Source organism: Girardinichthys multiradiatus, chromosome 3, assembly GCF_021462225.1.
Source record: "Girardinichthys multiradiatus isolate DD_20200921_A chromosome 3, DD_fGirMul_XY1, whole genome shotgun sequence".
NCBI classification, from domain to species: domain Eukaryota; kingdom Metazoa; phylum Chordata; class Actinopteri; order Cyprinodontiformes; family Goodeidae; genus Girardinichthys; species Girardinichthys multiradiatus.
In genome coordinates, this window is record NC_061796.1 from 881,427 (window position 1) to 904,580 (window position 23,154).

The 23,154-nt window shown below is 40.6% G+C and overlaps 1 protein-coding gene across 4 annotated transcripts in view; it reads left to right on the forward strand.

The window, feature by feature from the left end:
• The window catches only part of adcy3a (adenylate cyclase 3a), a 171,991-nt gene that overhangs the window by 21,425 nt on the left and 127,412 nt on the right, over nucleotides 1-23,154 (forward strand). For all 4 annotated transcript variants that reach the window (XM_047360985.1, XM_047360983.1, XM_047360986.1 and 1 more), the window contains exons 6-7: nucleotides 8,330-8,457; nucleotides 22,291-22,449. In XM_047360985.1, coding sequence (XP_047216941.1) covers nucleotides 8,330-8,457; nucleotides 22,291-22,449 — 287 coding nt within the window. The remainder of the gene's footprint in view (nucleotides 1-8,329; nucleotides 8,458-22,290; nucleotides 22,450-23,154) is intronic.

Sequence of the window (23,154 nt, forward strand, 5' to 3'; positions counted from 1 at the left end):
TCAAGGATCAGCAGGTAAGAATACTTCCTTTTGCAAAAGTATATTTAGATATCAGCAGTTATTGTTGATAATTAAAAACCTGATATTATTATTAAAATAAGATCAATTACACACACATAAGATATATTAAAATAAATGTTTCTCTAAAGTGGGCATACTTATTCCGCAAGTTACGAGCCGCATGCAGCTCGCTGTGCTTTATTTGGTGGCTCTCTTAACAGGTTACAACAACAAGCCAACACAGGCAATACGTTTTAAAGATGTGCTACAGATACATATAAATGCAGTCTACTTTACAAAAACAGAATTGCTTGCACTATAGTTCTCAATTAAAGTAGGTTCCAAACGGGGGATACTGTCAAAAATGGCACACTGATTCTGCCACACTGATAGCAGTGCAAGCTAAACGGCAACAGTTATTCCACAAGCTACTGCGACATTAACAGCTCACAAAATAGAGCTATTTATAATCATACAAAAACAAAAAACAGCCATGAGAAATAGTCAGCATAATACTTATTTTTTCCTTTATTTGTTTGAGTGACTTGATATATTGTGGCTCTTCCCTTGACTTTGTTCTGCTAATGTGGCTTTTTTTTTTTTTTTTTAATAGCAAGAATCACTGCTCCAAATATTCTAATGTAACGTTTTAAAAAATTACAGAAAAGGTAGTGTCTTTAAATCTTGAAACATCCGTTGTGTCTGCTGCTACTGCTTCATGCTGATCAGCTTCCTCTGGTTCAGCCAGTCAGTCATTTTCTATACTGCTTCATCCATAGTGGGTTGTGGGGAGCTGGTGCCTATCTCCAGCAGTCTATGGGCGGGAGGCGGGGTACACCCTGGACAGGCTGCCAGTCCATCGCAGGGCAACACACAATCAACCAAGCACACACTCATTCACACACCTAAGGGCAATTTAGAGAGACCAATTAACCTAACCGGCATGTCTTTGGACTGTGGGAGGAAGCCGGAGTACCCGGAGAGAACCCACGCATGCAAGGGGAGAACATGCAAACTCCATGCAGAAAACCCCCGGCCGGGAATCAAACCCAGAACCTTCTTGCTGCAAGGCAACAACGCTACCCACTCGTGTAGCCCGCTTCCTCTGGTTGTATAACAGATAGGAGCTGCGCCCAAAACTTGTCCTCTGCCATATGATGACAGCTGACTTTGTTCTTCTGACTCTGCCTTTCTTTCTGATAGTGACTAAAATATATCTAAAGAAGAGAAGAGATTCTTCACATCTGTGTTGCTAGCTATTGTAGCACCGGTTAGTTTATGTGCCAGGGTTCCTCTTTCACGTCATAAAAAAGGAACAAAATCACAAAAGAGAAGTCTACAAGTACCTTTTTAGTGGAACCTATGGCCATATATCTCAAAAACTGTTCATTTCAGCAGCATGACTTTACTTTTTAAAATATTTTATCAATGTTTCCTTAAATTAGATCTATCCTAAACATTTGATGTCGCAAGAACTTTAAGACACAAAAGGCCATCACTAAAGAAGCTGTTTGTTCAAGCATGTGCTGCATACAAGCATAAATATAAAAGGTTGAGTGGAAAGAAAAAGTGGGGTAGAAAACTGTTGTTGGTGCACCAGTAACGGGGATAGCCACAACCTTGAGAGTACTGTCAGGCTAAATCCATTCACAAATTTGAGGGATCTTCACAAGAAATGGACTGAGGATGGAGTCAGTGAATCAGGAGCCACTACACACAGTTGAATCCTACACGTGTGCTATAAATGTTGCATTCCTTGTTTCTGCCTAACCTGAGACTGAACTGTTGCTCAGGGGTCCAAAGTCCTCATTTCAGATCGAATTAAAGTTTGCATTATTTGGAAATTGAGGTTCCACAGTCTGAAGGAAGAGTAGAGAGGCACAGAATCCAAGTTGTTCGAAGTCCAGTGGGAAGTTTCCACAGTGAGTGATGGTTTGGGGTGCCATGTCATCTGCTGGTGTTGGTCCACTGTGTTTTCGTAAGTCCACAGTCAATGCAACCATCTACCAGTACATTTAGAGCACCTCATGCTTCCTTCTGCTGACAAAATTTGTGGACATGCTGATTTCATTTTCCAGCAGGACTTGGAACCTGCCCACGCTGCCAAAATGAGTGACAAAAAATATTGATATTTTGATGTTCAGATCTTTTGAAATGTACCTGTATATGCTAGATTTGTCAAAATACATTTTCTCCATCTCATTCAAATCCGGACTGTTTGGTGGGATGTTCCTGAATTTGTATTTTAATTTTAGTCTGGAGAAACATGTTGGTAAAATTAAAAGATTACTTTAAATCTAAACCTGCCATAGATATTAATGGTTTGGGCTTAACCTTAACTGAAGTTGGTGAACTCTCCATTTGTTGAAAGAAAGATGTGTAAAAACAAAAGATGGGCAGGGATTTTAAATCTTGCTGAGCAAAAAACAGACTTCCATGTTAAAAACTGTTTCCCCTTCAGTTACACCCAGTGAAGGTTTTGAATGACCTCATATGGACTGAGAACACAAATGACACACTGACTCTCCAAGAGTGCATAATACTATAATGGCTTCAAAACCATGAACTGATATTTGAAGATGTTTAAAGAAAATAGAGAAAACATCTTTCTTTACAAGGAAACATTCAGACATTTACATCACCTCTGAAAGATGGAAGTAATGGAAAACCAAAGATGAGGAAAAAGTGTTTGTGTTATTTCATCTGGCTCTATCTCCAAAAATCTGCAGTAAAACAATGAAATATTTATTCTGGATATAGTATAACTATGTGATAGTAATAAGTATGTCATGAACTAACGTTAAGTTTTAAAGATTATGCTTCTCCTATTCTCATCATTTCAAAATTTTTTCGCTTTTAAAATAATATTACCTGTATGAGCTGCAACAGCATTTAATTTCCTTTCTGGAATAATAAAGTATTTTTGAATTGAATTGAATTAAATTAATGCACCATGTATGCGCAAAGCACTTAACACAGTACTAACATCGGCTGGCTAGTCTGTGCATCTCCCAAAACTCGACGACAGTTGAACCGAAGTCCCATTCCCAAAGTTTATCTTCATTTAATTATGGTATGGTCTCTTCAATTCACAGCCTATTTCTTGGTCTGCTCTGCAGTGATAACTGAATCGAGAGTTTGTGTGACATTTGTTTAAAACAGGGAAGGTCTGGGTAGTCTGTTTGGGTGTCATTGTGTTGTGAGCTATATTAGAAAATAAATGTCAGTAATGGCTGTGTAGTTGAGTTATCAGTTTACCACAGAAGTGGTTAACTAGGTAAAATTAAGGCTATTACTTTAGTTGGAACCTAATTAGTCCAGATGTTAAGACGTTCATTATCTTAATGAACATCTTTGCACTTATGACTGAAGGTGGAAACTAACATTCCACCATAACAGTGCCTGAGTTGTTAAGAAGGGACAGTTTATCTAAGAATTGCCAAACCAACAAAGAAATGGCTCAACAGAAAAAATCAACCTTTCATGGCCATCTGCTTCCTCAGACCTATAACCTGCTTTGATAGAACTGAAGAGAAGAGTGCATAAGACTGAACAAACTGAAGAGATTATGCAAAAATATAATTCAATTCATTTTTTTATGTAGTGCCAATTCGCAACAAATATTGTCTCAAGGCACATTTCAAACCCTAACCCTAATTCAAACAAACATCAGTTCAGTATAATCATGCAGGTTCGAATTCAATTACGTGCATTCCAAGTTGATGCTATCTATCAAACAATGCAGTCAAGTTCCGTTTATTATAAAAATTGGAAAAAAAGGTTTTCTAAAAAAACGCAGCTGTTTGCATTAAGTCACTGATTTGTAGCATTCACTCCTGACTGATGATGTAGCTATAGTGGTAAGGAAAAGCTAAACTTTAAAGATTTAATATCCATTGCACCCCTCCTGCCTGCTCTAACTACTCCATTGGCCGCCCCCATCCACGGGCTGTGGAAACTGTCAGCTTTCATTCTGTGAAAAGCAGATTTTTGGAATCAAGGGATATGACATGCTTGATCCTACGCAAACCAAGATTGGCCTGTAATAACACGTTTATTTAATTAAAAATAAAAGGGCTTCGTTTGGAGCCTGTGAAGGAACACTGAGGGAGAAAAATAAATAAAAATCCTATGTTGGACAGAAGATACAAGTGTGCACTTTCAGGAGCACCCAGAACAGTTTCTTTATTGGTTTTTCCTTCATTGTCCCTTTTTCTGGTCTCTGGTGGATGTTGATGTTTAGAGTTGTTTGTTTATAAACATGCCACAATATTTAGGTTCAGTCATGGTGTTTTTCGTTTTGGTTTCATTGCATAAAGATTGTCAGGTGAAAACATGCAGCAGACAACTATAATTTGTGCCATCTTCTGTGCTGTATAGAAGTCAATTCACATATAACGGTATTGTCCCATAAAGTGATGGTGCACACGGTGCAGCTCCAAAATGGCATTGATGATCAGATAAAAACTCTACAATTTGTATTTCTGACAGTAAAAACATTTTGACTTGCACACAGAAGGTCTCTCGCGTTCCAAAACTGCACCCACAATCAGTTTCAGGTTTGATAATTTGCCTTGAGGGTGGTAAAGAATTACATCAGCATATCCTCCTCCCATAAGTTTGCACGTTCTGGTTTTGCAAATTCGTGAAGGCAAACACGCTTAAAAGTTTACGCCCACTGTTCGGCTCATTTTGCACACGTAATTTGATTGGCACTTGGTTTGTAGATGAGCTTTGCACAGCCAATCCAGATTGTACATGTTTCTGTACTCGCAACCGTTTGAAGATCAGGCTCTTCATGTTGCAACTTAAAAAGTTAACATTGTAGCCAGTGGACTCAGCCTCCTTATTGACACTGGCCATAAAGCATTTTTAATCAGTTTTTTTATCTTTGCAAGCAAAAAATGCCTAGTCACAGAAACTCCTTACTGTCACTATTGGAAGTTGTGGTGAGTCGGACTGGATACATTGTTCTGTACTGGACATCTCCTTACATCTTCATATGCAGAGCAAGCTTTGACGATACTCGTGGTGTAGTTGGGGAAGATGGCCACAGGATTCTCTTTGTATTGTATAGTGCCCTGTCCCCTTTGCACGTGGTGCATCAGCACAATCTTAGTAGTAGTAAAGTCTGATGATAACCCGGGGGGTTTCCGTTGTGTCTTCTTGGTGCAAAGCCTCTTTTTGAGCAGTCTACCAGTATTTCTTTTTTCAGCTGTAGAACTTCTTTCAGTGGGTTTGAAACTGGGTAAAGATCTTCTTCTATTTCAACAATGCAAATTTTACATCTCAGCATCCTTTGCCTCCAAATCTGCATTCTTTTCTTTTAAGCTAGCTATTCCTCTTCAACTGTGATCTGATAAATGCGGAGATGTCTGCTTGAGGGACCCGTATACTTGCAGTATATCTTTGGAGTTTAGATGCCATTAGGGGTGCAACCAGTGGTCTGTTTTGTTCTGTCAGTCTTAGCACATGTCTTACTCGATTGTCAGCTCAATACTGCCACCACTTTGAATATTTTGCTATGAACCCACAACATGCAGTCAGCTTTCTATGCAAGTAAAACAGGCCTTCCTACTAGAAATATTATCAGAGGCAAAATCTCTCATTTGGTAAATTCTAAGAAATCGGTAAACACACCAAAGTACATAAAAAAAGATGGTGCATTTGTGAAACTACATTCTTTTGACAAATGAAACTGGTAAGAAATAAGTGGGGAAAAGGTTTAGAACAACTCATGATTTAAACCATACCATACCATCTGTATAACATGGCACAGGTAATGTGATGTATTGGACATACATGACTGCCAGTGTCACTGGTGTATATTGATGATATTACAGGGGAAAGATGTAGCTGGATGAATACTGTACTATTCGCTGATGTTGCACCAAATTGTAATAAATAGGTAATATTTTAATCATACAAACAGAAGTTTTAAGATGATAATTTCACTAATTAGGGAAACGAATAACCTAACCCTTTATTAAAATATAATTGCTCCCTATTGCGTAACATAAATTTAATTAAGCTCACATTTCTGTTAAAAATAGTTGTTCTGTCAGTCTGATGTATATTCTAATCTTAAATGTCTTTTTAATAGCTGTAAGTGGAAAACCATTAAATCACAGAAATAAAGGCTTGAAAGCAGTCTCTGTGTAATTAATCTATATAATGTGTTTCACTTAGTGAATTGAGTTAATGAAAGAATGAAGTTTTTAATAATGTTCACATTTTGAATATATATATATATATATATATATATATATATAATGTATAGGGCTGTATATAATGTGTATAGGGCTGCACGGTGGCACAGTTGGTAGCACTGTTGCCTTGCAGCAAGAAGGTCCTGGGTTCAATTCCTGGCCAGGGGTCTTTCTGCATGGAGTTTGCATGTTCTCCCTGTGCATGTGTGGGTTCTCACCAGGTACTCCGGCTTCCTCCCACAGTCCAAAGACATGCCTGTTAGGTTAACCGGTCACTCTAAATTGCCCTTAGGGGTATGAATGAGTGTGTGTATGGTTGTATGTTGCCCTGCGATGGACTGGCGACCTGTCCAGGGTGTACCCCGCCTCTCGCCCATAGACTGCTGGAGATAGGCACCAGCTCCCCCGTGACCCACTATGGAATAAGCGGTAGAAAATGACTGACTATATATAATGTATATATATATATATATATATATATATAAACTATGAATTAACACATGTGGAATTATATACTGAATAAAAAAGTGAGAAACAACTGAAAATATGTCTTATATTCTAGGTTCTTCAAAGTAGCCACCTTTTGCTTTGATTACTGCTCTGCACACTCTTGGCATTCTGCTGATGAGCTTCAAGTGGTAGTCACCTGAAATGGTTTTCACTTCACAGGTGTGTCCTGTCAAGTTTAACAAGTGGGATTTCAAGCCTTATAAATGGGGTTGGGACCATCAGTTGTGTTGTGCAGGAGGTGGATACAGTACACAGCTGATAGTCCTACTGAATAGACTGTTAGAATTTGTATTGTGGCAAGAAAAAAGCAGCTAAGTAAAGAAAAACAAATGGCCATCATTACTTTAAGAAATAAAGGTTAGTCAGTCCGAACAATTGGGAAAACTTTGAAAGTGTCCCCAAGTGCAGTCGCAAAAACCATCAAGCGCTACAAAGAAACTGGCTCACATGAGGACCGCCCCAAGAAAGGAAGACCAAGAGTCACCTCTGCTGTGGACGATAAGTTAATCCGAGTCACCAGCCTCAAAAATCGCAGGTTAACAGCAGCTCGTATTAGAGAACAGGTCAATGCCACACAGAGTTCTAGCAGCAGACACATCTCTAGAACAACTGTTAAGAGGAGACTGAATCAGGCCTTCATGGTAGAATAGCTGCTAGGAAACCACTGCTGAGAACAGGCAACAAGCAGAAGAGACTTCTTTGGGCTAAAGAACACAAGGAATGGACATTAGACCAGTGGAAATCTGTGCTTTGGTCTGATGAGTCCAAGTTTGAGATCTTTGGCTCCAACCACCGTGTCTTTGTGCGGCGCAGAAGAGGTGAACGGATGGACTCTACATGCCTGGTTCCCACCGTGAAGCATGGAGGAGTAGGTGTGATGGTGTGGGGGTGCTTTGCTGGTGACACTGTTGGGGATTTATTCAAAATTGAAAGCATACTGAACCAGCATGGCTACAGCATCGTGCAGCGGCATGCTATTACTTCCGGTTTGCATTTAGTTGGACCATCATTTATTTTTCAATGACCCCAAACACACCTCCAGGCTGTGTAAGGGCTATTTGAACAAGAAGGAGAGTGATGGGGTGCTGCGCCAGATGACCTGGCCTCCACAGTCAACAGACCTGAACCCAATTGAGATGGTTTGGGTGAGCTGGACCGCAGAGTGAAGGCAAAAGTGCCAACAAGTGCTAAGCATCTCTGGGAACTCCTTCAAGACTGTTGGAAAACCATTTCAGGTGACTACCACTTGAAGCTCATCAACAGAATGCCAAGAGTGTGCGTAGCAGTAATCAAAGCAAAAGGTGGCTACTTTGAAGAACCTAGAATATAAGACATATTTTCTGTTTCACACTTTTTTGTTCAGTATATAATTCCACATATGTTAATTCGTAGTTTTGATGCCTTCAGTGTGAAGCTACAATATTTAGTCATGAAAATAAAGAAAAATCTTTGAATGAGAAGATGTGTCCGAACTTTTGGTCTGTACTGTATATGTATATGTATACATTATATATATCTATATAATGTATATATGCATGTGTGCGTATTTATGTAAGTATTTATATTTTTGTGTTGAAAGCTAAATGAAACGAAATTTATATTTCTGCCAGAAATATCATCAACTGCGAATCAAGATCCTGGGAGACTGCTATTACTGCATCTGTGGACTTCCAGAATACAGGGAGGACCATGCTGCTAGTTCCATCAGGATGGGCCTGGCTATGGTGGATGCTATCTCGTGAGTCCAAAAACAGATTTATTCTAGCTTAATTTACATTGTTTTGCTAGTACACAAACCTTGGTAAAATTCATTCATTTAAATTTAACATTAGTGCCCTTTTATTTTTCAATTTTCTGTAAGTAGATTGACAGGAAATAGGGTGAAGAAAGTGAGGGAAGGGAATGCAGTAAACATTGACAGGCCAGTATTCGATCCCACGACAGCCTGCCTCAAACACTAAGGCTGCTATACATGAGTCGGGTGCTTTTCCCCCTGCACCACGCCCCAGAAGTGCTTTGAATTTGGACTGATGAAATAATTCTGATTTAAACATCAGCAATAATTGTTTTCTTTTACGTTTAATTCTTAAGTACCTTTGGGTTTTCCACCACCTGTAGATGCTTAGGTGAATGGGCCATGATGGTACATTCAAGCACCATTTATGAACTACATAATCCATACTAAATTGGCTATACCAGTTTAATCTCTTATTTTTATCAGAAAATATCATTACAGTCTTTCTAAACATCTACTACATGTAATCATTTGTGATTAATAGCGTCCTTGACCAGTTTCCGTCATCCTTTTGTATCAGACATGATCATTTTGATCTTTTATAACCTGTAGGCAAACTGTGGCCTTTACAAAAAGATGCAAATGGGCAAATACTTAAAAAAATCTTTCTTGGAAACCTGAATTTTATTTACAGTTAATTACAATCACAACAAGATGGCGCCGCAGATGGTCGCCTCGGCGTGTTGGTGCGCATTGTTTTGTTTTGTTTTTTGCTTTAAAACGGTCTTCTGTGATGGTACCCGGAGCTCTCTCACCAGAGAAGAACTCATGAACATCAGGGCTACTACACCAGAGGAGTTATTTCCCACTTTTCTGCCTACTGCTCTGGAATTTTTGGACATTCTGGTCAAAGGTGCGCTCACCTTTGTTCACGCGGTGAAACGCCGGAAGAGAGGGAAACGGGCTGGGGTGCTGGTACGTCTTCGCCAGCGTGGACTACGAACACCGTTACCTGGAATATTTCTCTCTAATGTGCGCTCACTTCCCAACAAAATGGAGGAACTACAACTGTTGTTGGGGAAAAACAGGGACTTTTATTCATCGGCAGTTTTGTGCTTCACGGAGACGTGGCTGTGTGGATTAATACCGGACTCTGCGCTGCAGCTGGCAGGATTCCAGCTCTACAGAGCGGACAGAGACACGGAACTCTCCGGCAAAGCGAAAGGTGGAGGAATCTGTTTTTACCTCAACAGTGGTTGGTGCAACGACGTGACAGTGATTCAGCAGCACTGTTCTCCAGACCTGGAATCCTTCATCTTAAACTGTAAGCCTTTCTATTCCCCCCGTGAGTTCGCTTCATTCATCCTGGTCGGTGTTTACATCCCGCCGCAAGCTAACGTGCAGGTCGCACAGCGCATGCTCGCCGACCAGATACTAAGTGTGGAGCGGACCAACCCGGACTCCTTAGTTATCGTCGTTGGCGACTTTAACAAAGGTAATCTCACCCACGAACTCCCCAAATACAGACAGTTTATAAAATGTCCGACCAGAGAGGACAACATTCTGGATCACTGTTACACTACCATCAGAGACGCTTATCACGCCGTCCCACGTGCTGCACTGGGCCAATCCGACCACATCATGGTCCACCTGATTCCTGCATACAGGCAGAAACTAAAGCTCTGCAAACCTGTTGTGAGGACGACAAGGAAGTGGAGCAGTGAGGCTGTGGAGAATCTCCAGGCGTGTTTAGGCTGTACAGACTGGGATGTGTTCAGGACTACTACCAACAGTCTGGACGAGTACACAGAGGCTGTGACTTCTTACATCAGCTTCTGTGAGGACAGCTGTGTACCATCATACACCAGGGTGAGTTACAACAACGACAAACCCTGGTTCACAGCTAAACTCAGAAGGTTAAGACTGGATAAGGAAAAGGCCTTCAGGAGTGGGGACAAAGACATATACAGAGAGGCAAAGTACAAGTTTGGCAAGGCAGTGAAAGAGGCCAAACGACTGTACTCTGAGAAGCTCCAAAACCAGTTCTCAGCCAACGACTCTGCGTCTGTCTGGAAAGGGCTCAAGCAAATCACCAACTACAAGCCGAAAGCCCCCCACTCCATCAACGACCGACGCCTCGCCAACGACCTGAACGAGTTCTACTGCCGCTTTGAAAGACAAAGGGACAGTCCTGCAACCATCTCCCACGACGCCCCCCAACAGCTGCAGCCACAATCCACCACCCCCATCTCTCCAACCTCAAGAGGGGCCTTGGCACCTCCAACCCCCACCCTGAAGTTCCCCCCCACCAGCCCCCTACCCACGCCGAGGACGGCTCTTTCCATCCAGGAGAGGGACGTCAACAAACTCTTCAGGAGACAGAACCCCCGGAAAGCTGCTGGTCCGGATTCTGTCTCACCAGCCAGCCTGAAGCACTGCGCTGATCAGCTGTCTCCAGTCTTCACAGACATTTTTAACACCTCACTGGAGACATGTCATGTGCCAGCCTGCTTCAAGTCCTCCACCATCGTCCCTGTTCCCAAGAAGCCAAGGACCACAGGGCTTAATGACTTCAGACCCGTCGCCCTGACCTCTGTGGTGATGAAGTCCTTTGAGCGCCTTGTGCTCTCACACCTAAAAGACATCACCGACCCCCTCCTGGACCCCCTGCAGTTTGCCTGCAGAGCCAACAGGTCTGTAGATGATGCAGTCAACCTAGCCCTTCACTTCATCCTCCGGCACCTGGACTCCACAGGAACCTACGCCAGGATCCTGTTTGTGGATTTCAGCTCTGCCTTCAACACCATCGTCCCAGTTCTGCTACAGGAGAAGCTCTCCCAGCTGAGTGTGCCCGACTCCACCTGCAGGTGGATCACTGACTTCCTGTCTGACAGGAAGCAGCGCGTGAGGCTGGGGAAGCACGTCTCTGACTCCCTGACCATCAGCACCGTTTCCCCCCAAGGCTGTGTTCTCTCTCCTCTGCTCTTCTCCCTGTACACCAACAGCTGCACCTCCAGTCACCAGTCTGTCAAGCTTCTGAAGTTTGCGGACGACACCACCCTGATCGGACTCATCTCGGATGGTGATGAGTCTGCGTACAGATGGGAGGTGGACCATCTGTTGGACTGGTGCAGCCAGAACAACCTTGAGCTCAACGCTCTAAAGACAGTGGAGATGGTTGTGAACTTCAGGCAGAACCCAGCCCCACCTGCCCCCATCACCCTCTGTGACTCCACAATTGACACTGTGGAATCTTTCCGCTTCCTGGGAACCATCATCTCCCAGGATCTCAAGTGGGAGCCAAACATCAGCTCCCTCATCAAGAAAGCCCAGCAGAGGATGTTCTTCCTGCGGCAGCTGAAGAAATTCAACCTGCCAAAGACTATGATGGTGCACTTCTACACAGCCATCATTGAGTCCATCCTCACCTCCTCCATCACCATCTGGTACGCCGCTGCTACAGCCAAGGATAAGGGCAGGCTGCAGCGTGTCATTCGGTCTGCTGAGAAGGTGATTGGCTGCAGTCTACTGTCGCTCCAGGAACTGTACACCTCCAGGACCCTGAAGCGGGCAGGGAAGATTCTGGCTGATCCCTCCCACCCCGGTCACAGACTCTTTGAGACTCTCCCCTCTGGCAGGAGGCTGCGGTCCATCCGGACCAAAACCTCACGCCACAAGAACAGTTTTTTCCCATCTGCCACCAGCCTGGTTAACAAAGCCCGGAAACCACTCTGACACTGTCCCTTTCCCCCACACCCCCCTTTTTTTGCTGACAGGACACTTGTAACTTGTAACTCTATGTGTTACATTAACGCTCAGCTTGGACTCCTGCTTTACTTGCACTGCTTTACTTGCACAATGATCACCTGCACTGTTATATTGCTCTTGCATCTTATACTGCTCTATATTTACTCTCACTCACTTAAAACTGTGCACATATATTTATATTATATTGTAGATATGTTTATACTGTTTAATTTGTACTGTATTGCACCGACTACGCCAAAACAAATTCCTTGTATGTCCAAAAACGTACTTGGCAATAAAGCTTTTCTGATTCTGATTCTGATTCTGATTCTGATTAGCTTTACTAAATTGATGAAAAGCATGTACCCAAGACGACCGAAGACTTGAAATGAATCAAAAGGTGGTTCAATAAAATACTAGTTTCAGGGCTTTATCTCTGTGCACCTCTTCCAATATTTTGTTTATTTTTCAACAGAGAATACCATTTTAACACTAGATAAGTGGTTAATCCACTGGTTTTGAAGAAAAATTAATACAGAAGGGAAACAGAAGCTGAAATCTTGTGTAAGGATGCCAGCAGGGGGCAGAGTAATGGGACAAAGAACTCGGCTGTTCCTATAGCAGCTTATGCCTCTTTTCCATTGATGGTTCGAGCTCCTCACTTCTCTTCTCCACTCCGTAATAATGTATATGCAAGAATGTCTTGTATGTTTTTTTCATATATAAAATAATCCACAGGGATAATTATCTAGAAAATAGGCCAGCCCAAGCTTATAAAATAAGGCACAGGGTTTTGACATGAGGGTGTGGCAGGAGGAGCAGCGAGGAGAGGTGCTGCTGTCTGGTCTGGTAAAGCTTCAAGGTTTGCCTGAAGAAGTTACAATTTTGGGCTTTATGAGAAAGATTTTTGTCTTGGCAATGGTGTTATTCATTGCTATGTCATCAGCAGAGAAGGTTGCAGGAGGATTAATTTCAGAGTACAGTTTGTGGAAAGGGGGATTAGTGGCTCTCTGCTCGAAAGTAAGCAATTAGGCAACCTACAGCCAGGATAGCTCAAGGATTTTTTTCCAGACACACACCAGGAGTGACTAGGAGGAGGCTGTTGCTGGACATGAAGAGGAGTATGAGCAACAAAACCTGGAAGATTGATCAGTTTCCTGATGATCCAGATTGGTATATGTAGTAGGAGTATGTTATGCTGGGAATTTTGGTATCAATCCAATGCATTGTAAATACAGGGCTAGTATCGCCTAATCTTTAGGTAGTTAATAATGATAAAACACAGGACAAAGATTTTGAGGCACATACATTTTTTTAATTTACTAACTACATCAATTTAATAGAATGTCATATAATTCCCTTAGCCATGGCTCTCTGTGCATTATCTTGGTGAAATAAGGACATATTCAGACAACTACGTCTGTAACTGTAATCAACATATTGCCAAAATACACCTTTTCTTTCAAAAGTTAACCCACAAATGGGTTTTTTAGCCATATTCATATTTCTGGTTTGAGGTATATATTTTTACATAAATGTATATTTTTGAAATAGAGTTAGGGTTAAAATAATAATAAATAATTGAGATATTTTTGAACTGGATGAATATATGATAAAAGTTTAGTCATTCTGCTAAAATTAAAATTAAAAATAGCATTTAATGCTATCTTAGACTCAATTGGCTTTGCTCAAAACATTAACCTACTCACCTTTGTCATCATTCTCTGGACCTTGTGCGGACATATGGCATTGAGTGTAAAGACATAACAATATTCTCTCATAACCCTATTCTGTCTGACCATTTCTTAATAACCTTTGAGTTTAATTTAACCGAGTACTCCACACCTGAAAGAAAATTTCATTATAGTAGATCATTATCAGGCGATGCTGTAACAACCTTTAAATAATCTATTCCACTTTTAATTTCCTCATCACTGAAAAGCACAATGGAGGGCAATAATTCTGTTTCTGCCCCTTCACAAATTGATTCTTTTGTTCATAGTGTTTCTTCATCATTGCGTGATGCATTAGACAAAGCAGCCCCCTTCAAAAAGAAACTAATCATTAATAGGAGGCTAGCTCCTTGGTTTAATTCAGAGCTGCGTACTTTAAAGCACAATGTTAGAAAATTGGAGAGAAAATGGCGCTCTACACACCTAGAGGATTCCTACTTAATCTGGAAAAATAGCCTACTGTTGTATAAAAAGACACTTCGCCAAGCTAAAACAGCTTATTTCTCATCATTAATAGAAGAGAACAAGAATAATCCTAGGTTTCTCTTTAGTACAGTTGCTAAACTTACACAGAGTCATAGCTCTGTTGAGCCATCCATTCCCTTAGCTCTTAGCAGCCATGACTTCTTAAATAAAATTGATTCTATTAAAAAGAAAATCTTTGACATACTCCCGAAGATGATTACTTCATCCTCAGCAAGTGAGACAACATTGGAAATAACTGCAGAACCTGATTTGTGTTTGGACTGTTTTGATCCTGTGAAGCTTCCTGAGTTATCAGAAATATTAGCTTCATCTAAACCTTCAACTTGTATGTTAGACCGAATCCCAACCAAATTATTTAAAGAAGTGTTCCCTCTGATTACCAGCCCCATTTTAGATATGATTAATCTATCTTTAGTAAATGGATATGTACCACAGGCTTTTAAGTTAGCTGTAATTAAACCTTTACTTAAGAAACTTTCGCTTGATCGAGATGACTTGAAAAATTACAGACCTATATCCAATCTTCCATTCTTATCTTAAATTCTTGAGAAAATTGTTGCTAATCAAATGTGTGAGCATTTACACAGCAATAACCTGTTTGAAGAGTTTCAGTCAGGTTTCAGAGCTCATCATAACACTGAAACAGCTCTGCTGAAAGTCACTAATGATATTCTTATGGCCTCAGATAATGGACTTGTGTCTGTTCTGGTTCTGTTAGATCTCAGTGCTGCATTTGATACAGTCGACCATAATATTCTCTTAAAAAGGCTGGAATTTGCTGTAGGGATCATGGGAACAGCACTAGGCTGGTTTAAATCTTATCTGTCTGACAGATTCCAGTTTGTTCATGTAAATGATAAATCATCTTTAAACTCCAGGGTTAATTGTGTAGTACCACAGGGTTCAGTACTTGGGCCAATTCTCTTTACTATATATATGCTTCCAATAGGTCAAATTATCAGGCAGAAATGGGATACATTTTCACTGTTACGCTGATGATACTCAGCTTTACTTATCCATAAATCCTGATGAGCCCAACCAGTTAGATAGACTACAAGCATGTCTGGAAGATATACAAACTTGGATGACTTTAAATGTTTTGCTTCTAAATTCAGACAAGACAGAAGTTGTCATCTTTGGACCGGAGTCTTTAAAAAAGAAACTGCTTAGTCAATCACTTAACCTGGATGGCATTAAATTGACCTCCAGTAATAAAGTAAAAAACCTCGGTGTTATTTTTGACCAGGACATGTCATTTAAATCCTATATTAAACAGGTTTCTAGAATTTCCTTCTTTCACCTCCGGAACATTGCCAAAATTAGAAATATCCTATCCAGGAGTGATGCTGAAAAACTAGTCCATGCATTTGTTACTTCAAGGCTGGACTATTGTAATTCTTTACTATCAGGATGTCCACAAAATGCAGTTAAAAGCCTTCAGCTGATTCAAAATGCTGCAGCAAGAGTTCTGATGAAAATTAAAAAGAGAGATCATATTTCTCCTATTTTAGCTTCCCTTCATTGGCTCCCTGTTAAATCCAGAATAGAATTTAAAATTCTCCTCACATATAAAGCCCTTAATGATCTAGCTCCATCATACATCAGAGATCTGATGGTTCCATATGTTCCTAACAGAGCACTTCGTTCTCAGACTGCAGGTTTACTGGTGGCTCCTAGAGTCTCAAGAAGTAGAATGGGAGGCAGATCCTTTAGTTATCAGGCTCCTCTAATGTGGAACCAGCTCCCAGCTTTAGTCCGTGAAGCAGACACCCTGTCTACTTTTAAGGCTAGGGTTAAAACTTTCCGTTTTGATAAAGCTTATAGTTAGAGTGGCTTAGTTTATCAGGGAGGGAGCCTTCCTCACTCCCTGTTGGTTGGAGTAAGGGGGAGTCAGGTTTAGCCTAAACCGGCTCAGTTATGGTTGAGGTGCAAACACACCCTCCATTTCTGCTACCTGTGTGACCCCTTCTCTTTTCCGATGGTTGTGATCAGTCTGACAGAGAGAGGTATCCCAATCCTTGTGGTTTTTAGTATAACAATGACCATCAGTGGGACCCTTTGTCGGGTGCCTTGAGACAACATTGTTGTAAATAAGCGCCGTTTAACTAAATAATTTGAACTGAAACTATCTGTGTAGTTATGCTGCTATAGGCTTAGGCTGCTGGAGGACATAACGACCACTTTCACCCTCTTCGCTACATTCTCACACTACTCTCCAATTTTGCATTATTTGCTGTTATTTCAGCTTTTAACCTTGTTCTCTCTATTCTCTTCCTAGAAGCTGCACCTGGCCTGGCTCTGTGTCTACCAGTGACACCTTTCTGGAGAGGGGAATCGTCCGAGCTTCTGCTGGCAACAGCTTAATGCTCACCCTCTACCAATGATCCACATAGCCCTGTCTTTTAGTGTTTAACCATTTCTCTCTCCTAGACATGGCGATTGACTGAGCTTAACTGTAACAAACTCTATGTGCTCTCTTTCAGACTCTAACCTTGAAAACTTGCTCAGAGTTGATCTGTTCTTTCTTTCTAGGTGAAACGACTAAAGGAGCTACATCCATTAACATTTACTTTTCCTTCCCATAGAAAGTACTCCTGGATCAGTGCTTCTGTGTTCTTTTTGTGTCTCAGCTCTGTTCTCTCAAACCCCCAGTCGGTCGTGGCAGATCATACTGAGTCTGGTTCTGCTGGAGGTTTCTTCCTATTAAAAGGGAGTTTTTCCTCTCCGCTGTCGCTACATGCATGCTTAGTATGAGGGATTGCTGCAAAGTCAACGCCAGTGACTGTCCAATGTCTCTACATGCTCATCTGGGAGGAGGGAATGCTGAAAGTCACTGACTGGATGCAATCTGCTGGGTTTCCTTAGATAGAAAAACATTTTATCCAATTTGAATAAAAAGCTAAGTTCGGTTGTTAGTATTAATTGGAATGTATGTACCTGACTTTTGTGAAGTGCCTTGAGACAACATGTGTTGTGAATTGGCGCTATATAAATAAACTGAATTGAATTGAATTAAAATTGTATCTCCTATCACCAACGTACACTATGAAAAACAATACCTGGAGACTACCTGGTTATTCTGGATTCTCCAGCTAAAAAGCCTCTGCCAAAGACCTCTGTCTCTGTCATCTGGTTTGGGGATCTCCCTCCTCCTCCTTCCTCAACCTTTTTTGCAGTTCAGAGTTCTCTTTAGGGTGAACAGTTTTTTTTTTTGTAAATTGGTGGTGTTTCACAGTGACGGATGACTTTCCTGCAGACATCAGCGGCATGTAGCAGTGTCCTTTTCAGTTGAGTAAATAACGATCACACAGCATTTCTCTTTCTCTCCATCATTAGGGCTGCTCTGACTCTTCGCTCTCATGCTACTGTTAGCCCACATGCTAATGTTAGCATTTAAGCTAACGTTAACATTTAGGCTTATTTTCACTTGTAGGGCTAAATGAACATATTGAATGGAGTAAGTTAATTATAGCCAACATGCTTGTGTTAGCCAACATGCTAATGTTAGCATTTAAGCTAACATTAGCATTTAGGCTTATTTTCACTTATAGGGCTAAATAAACATATTGATTGGAGTAAGTTAATGTTACCCAACATGCTAGTGTTAGCCCACATGCTAATGTTAGCATTTAAGCTAACTTTAATGTTAAAAAGCCAGGCGTGGATGAGACAGTGTGGTGGTGTGTGAGTGAGAAACAGCAGGTGTCAAGTTACACTGTTCTATTTATATCTCTGTGTCTCTCCTACAGTATATGTCTGTCTGTTATTGTCTTTCTTTCTGTCTGCCTCTATTTTCTCCCTGTCTCACACTTGGGCACAGAAACAAACACACACACATTCACGGATTACCTAAACCTATGCCTAACCCTTTGACGATCTTCATAAGCGGTAACATAATGGCGGTCATAATGGGGGCACTTAAACAACTTGTATTGCTGTTCCAACACCTAGACAACAGTAATTAATCTTAAAAGCCAATTTCATAGAGTTTTACATAAGCATTGTAGATGAACTAAGTTAACGTTAGCCAACATGCTAGAGATAGCCAACATGCTAATGTTAACATTTATGATATCTTAAATGCATTTAGGCTAGTTTTTAATTACATGGCTAAATAAATATATTAAATGGAGTAGGTTAATGTTAGCCAACATGCTAGTGTTAGCCCACATAATACTGTTAGCATTTTAGCTAGCATTTAGCTAGCATAATTTTAGCTTATACACTGCTGTTATAATATTCTGTTTCAACAAGTAGTTTTGAGGTAACTTTAGCTTGTTAGGCTGTTTTTTAAATGATTGTCTTCCCATTTAAACAGATCAGATGACCATTTTTCTTTGCTTATTTCTGGTATTTCCGCTAATTTATTATTTATTTATTTTCTTTATACTAACTCCCAGTAGAGCAATTGCATCTTTCTCTTATCTGCTAATTCACTGAATTTTAGCTGACATTCTGCTGTCAACCTTAGCCTCTTTCTGCCAGCTTTCAGCAGAGGAGTTTAGCATTTCTGTTTTGTGCTAATTCATTACATTTCAGCAGATTTTCTCAAGGAAATGCAATTTTTCTTGTAAATATTTGTGGAGCATCTGTGAAATAAAACCCTGACTTGACACGGAGGGTTGCTGCTTTGGTGTCAAGAGACTTGACACATACTGGTCCGTTCGTTTATATTCACACAATTGTTTAACCTTCACACAAAACTCGGCAGGACGTTTTTGGATATCTTAAATTAGACCTCTATTAATCACTTCTGTCAGTCTGCCCCAGGGCAACATAGCTTTACCACTTTCAGTGTGTGAATGTGTGTATGAATTGATGGATGACTGATTGTAGTGTAAAGCACTTTGGAGTCATTTACCATTTAATGATATGCCCCCCTTACATGGATCAGGCAAACTATTCTAAGTGTGCCATGTTAAACAGTCAAGGCTAAACCATAGTTTGATTACCCATTCCCTGATTATATTAGCATAAGAAGGAATTTTAGGTAAATATAAATGAAATTATTAATGGAGATATTAATAATTAACTCACAAACAAAATATCCAAAATACATGATTTTTAAAAATAAATAGGGATTTATTTACAAATCTTTACAAATACTACTGCAATCGAATATGTTATGTAATGATTTCCGAAAGGTTTATAGTGAGATTATAATAAATAAAATGGATGATCATGAAATCAGGAATAAAGGTTTATAACAGCATGGAGGAAAAGAATGCACAGGAGAAAAAAATATATATCAGGGAACCTATGTACTATATATTTAAGCTTCAAATAGATTGAAGTCTATTGATAACCTGATGAAGATCTAGGGCTAAGAGTGTTGGCCTAATGGTTAGAGCAGACTGCTTGTTTTCTATAAGTCTGTTGTGGAGAGTGTGATTTCTTCTGCCATCATCTGCTGGGGCAGCAGCACCAGAGCCAAGGACTTCAAAAAGCTCAACAAGCTAATAAAAAAGGCTGGCTCTGTTCTCGGGAGTCATCTGGAACCTCTTTAGATCATTGTGCAAAGAACAACTCCTCATAAAATGAAGAACATTATGGAGAACCCTGAGCATCCTCTTCATGAGACTGTCATACAACAACAGTGTCTTCAGTCAGAGCCTTCTTCAGATCTGCTGTAAGACACATCGCTACAGGAGATCCCAGCCAAAGCATCTGGCTGGCCTTTAGCAGAGATAAGAGATAAAGGATTGTCTCAGGTGTGCGAAAGAGGCTGCTGGCTGTACTGAGGCAGGAGATGGAGGAGACAAAAAGGAGCAGTTCTGTGGCAATAGCACCAGCCGAGAACCTTCAAAAGTCTCCTCTATTTCTTTCAGCAACATGGGAGAGGGCAATATCTCAATGTCCTCCCCATATCTGGCTCTCATTTCTCCTTTCTGCTGCTGGATCTGGTGGCACAGCTTTGAACCTCTGTCTGCTAGGCCCATTTCTTGACTGGTTCCTTCTGTCATGATGGGTGTTGATGTAGGACCCAGATGCAGAGTGTAGTGGATATGATGAGAAGGATTTAATGAACAACGAACTTACAGCTTGACCAGGTACAGGAGCTCAGGCAGGTGAATGACATAAAAAGAACATGACAGGAGCATAGACTCAGGTAGCAGTCAGAATAACCAACAGAGTGACAACAAGGTAACAAACAAGAGGAACCAGTAGCAAACAATGAAAACCAGAGAGCTTAAATGCTGAGGGAAGTGGAGTATGGACCAATGAACTAGGAAAGGAGCTAATCAGAAAAACATGGAACAGCTGGTGACAAGGGCTGCAGGAAGACTGAGAGAGAGTGTCTAATTAACCTGAATAAACAGAAAAGCAACTGGCTGAGCAGAAGTAAACAACGCAAAAGCCTAACAAAGACAGATCCTGGCAAAATTCATTCAGTTATCAGGTAACAACTGAGGTCAGATGCAGATGGGTAAAAATAGAATTTAAAATTTTTTTGTTTTTAAACGCTTCCTTCCAATAAATCTGATTTGTATTTAGAAAGTGAACAGATTGGAATAATTGCATGATATACTGAAGAAATCATTCATTCATTCTTTTTCTATACCGCTTATTCCATAGTGGGTCATGGGGGAGCTGGTGTCTATCTCCAGCAGTATACGGGCAAGAGGCAGGGTACACCCTGGACAGGTTGCCAATCCATCGCAGGGCAACACAAAGACATACAGGAAAAACAACCATGCACACACTCATTCACATGTAAGGGCAATTTAGAGAGACACGCATGCACGGGGAGAACATGCAAACTCCATGCAGAAAGAGCCCTGGCCAGGAGTCGCACTCAGAACTCAGTGGTTCGGAGCCCGTTCCGATTCTCGAATGTGATTTCAAACTGATGATGTATGTTTCCACCAACGAAAAGAGGTTCCAAAGTGTGAACTCTGGTTCAACTCAGGCACCGCAGAATACTTGGTTCTTCTGCGCAAACCATAACGTCACCTGTGGGTGGGTCGAAGCTGCAGACAACAGAAGCACCAAGTACTGCGGCGAAGATGTACAACGTACCTTATAAACTTTATTTGTGTTTGTAATAGCACACTAAACATGTAGTGTATAACTACTAATTTCTGCTACACTCGGGGATGCTTAACATATCCAAATGAAAACCTATATACAATTGTTCTTGAACGTCAGCCTAATGGATCTTTGGTTTTTGCTTGGTACAATTTTATGCCAAGTTAACTACAAAATCTTTGTTGTTTTTTGTTTATTTGTAGAAACATTTAAATAACTATTTAAATGAACATTTTGCATTAATCCACTCCAGTTAGGATGCACTGTGATATAATGGAGTTTGTTAGTGACATTGCCCACAGTGTTTTATTGATCACTCTGATGGAAAGTTATTGGCTCTTTCCAGGCTTCAAAAATAATCAAATCATTAGGCAAATTGATTGTGATGCAACATTTTGGTCAGGCTAACACTCTTTCGGTGATTTAAGACCTCTATTTCCCTAATATTCTAGTGACTGTGGCATGATGTAGCATTTACTATGGAGGCTGTCTGGTCATGGCCACTGTAAGTTGCTTTATTGGAACATGAAACATATTTTCTTTTTCTATTATATCTGGTTTGACACAACTTGCACAAAAATATTACATGTTATATGGAGTAATAGAATATTTATATATGTGTTAAAATATTTGTGGTGTGTATATTTTTAAACACTGCTTAGATTAGTTGTATAGTTGAAAAATGGTCCGCCTTTCATCCATCGTTGGTTTACATTGTTTTCTAGCAGTTTTCAGTATTTTAATTTATATGGAAGAAAGAAACTTGTGTTCATGAGCTTTCTTTTTATTTTACTTTGCATTGCTTTTTATTTAGCGTACTTGATTTGTGAAACAACCCTAGGTATGTCCGAGAGAAAACCCATACCAATGTTGACATGAGGGTTGGAGTGCACAGTGGCACAGTACTTGGTGGAGTGCTGGGACAGAAGCGCTGGCAGTATGATGTTTGGTCAACAGACGTCACAGTAGCCAACAAAATGGAAGCTGGAGGCATTCCAGGGTAAGAGCAAGTTATGCTAATCTAAAGTAACATTTTGCATTTACATTTAAATTTATGTATTGCCTAAATATAAACTACTCCCAAAAAGTTAGGGATATTTGGTTTTGGGTGAAATTTATGGAAAACGTAAAAAGTGTAGACTACAGTCATTATAGAATGAAAGTAGGGAAATTTAGTAAAAGCATGCAATAGTGGTTTCCTCTTCTCAAACAGTTTATTGAAACAAAAGCCAGCAACAGTTGTGGGTATATCACAACAAACCTCTCATTGGCTTTAATGTGTCATGTGTCCTTGAGCATTAATTACAGCTTGATGACGTCTCATGCTGTTCTGTCAAGTCGATTTCTTATTGTCTGCTGAGGCATGGAATCCCACTCTTCTTGAAGGCCGGCCCTCACGTCATTGAGTTATGAGCCTCTAGACGGCTACTCAACTAATCCCATATGTTTTCTATGGGATTTAGGTCTGGAGACAGTGCAGACCACTCCATTCTCTAGTGGTTCAATCTCGGTGAGCTGGAGCATTCCATGAAGATGAAATTACCCTGTCTTGTTCAGGCAGTGGCGCAATAACTGGATTAATAGTAATTGTTATTTAGGTAGTATGGGCCCACACTGTAACACCACCACCACCAAAAGCTCGTCTGTTGACAACAATGGTGGATGCATAACACCCTCCTTGATGTCTCCAATATTGATGATGTCC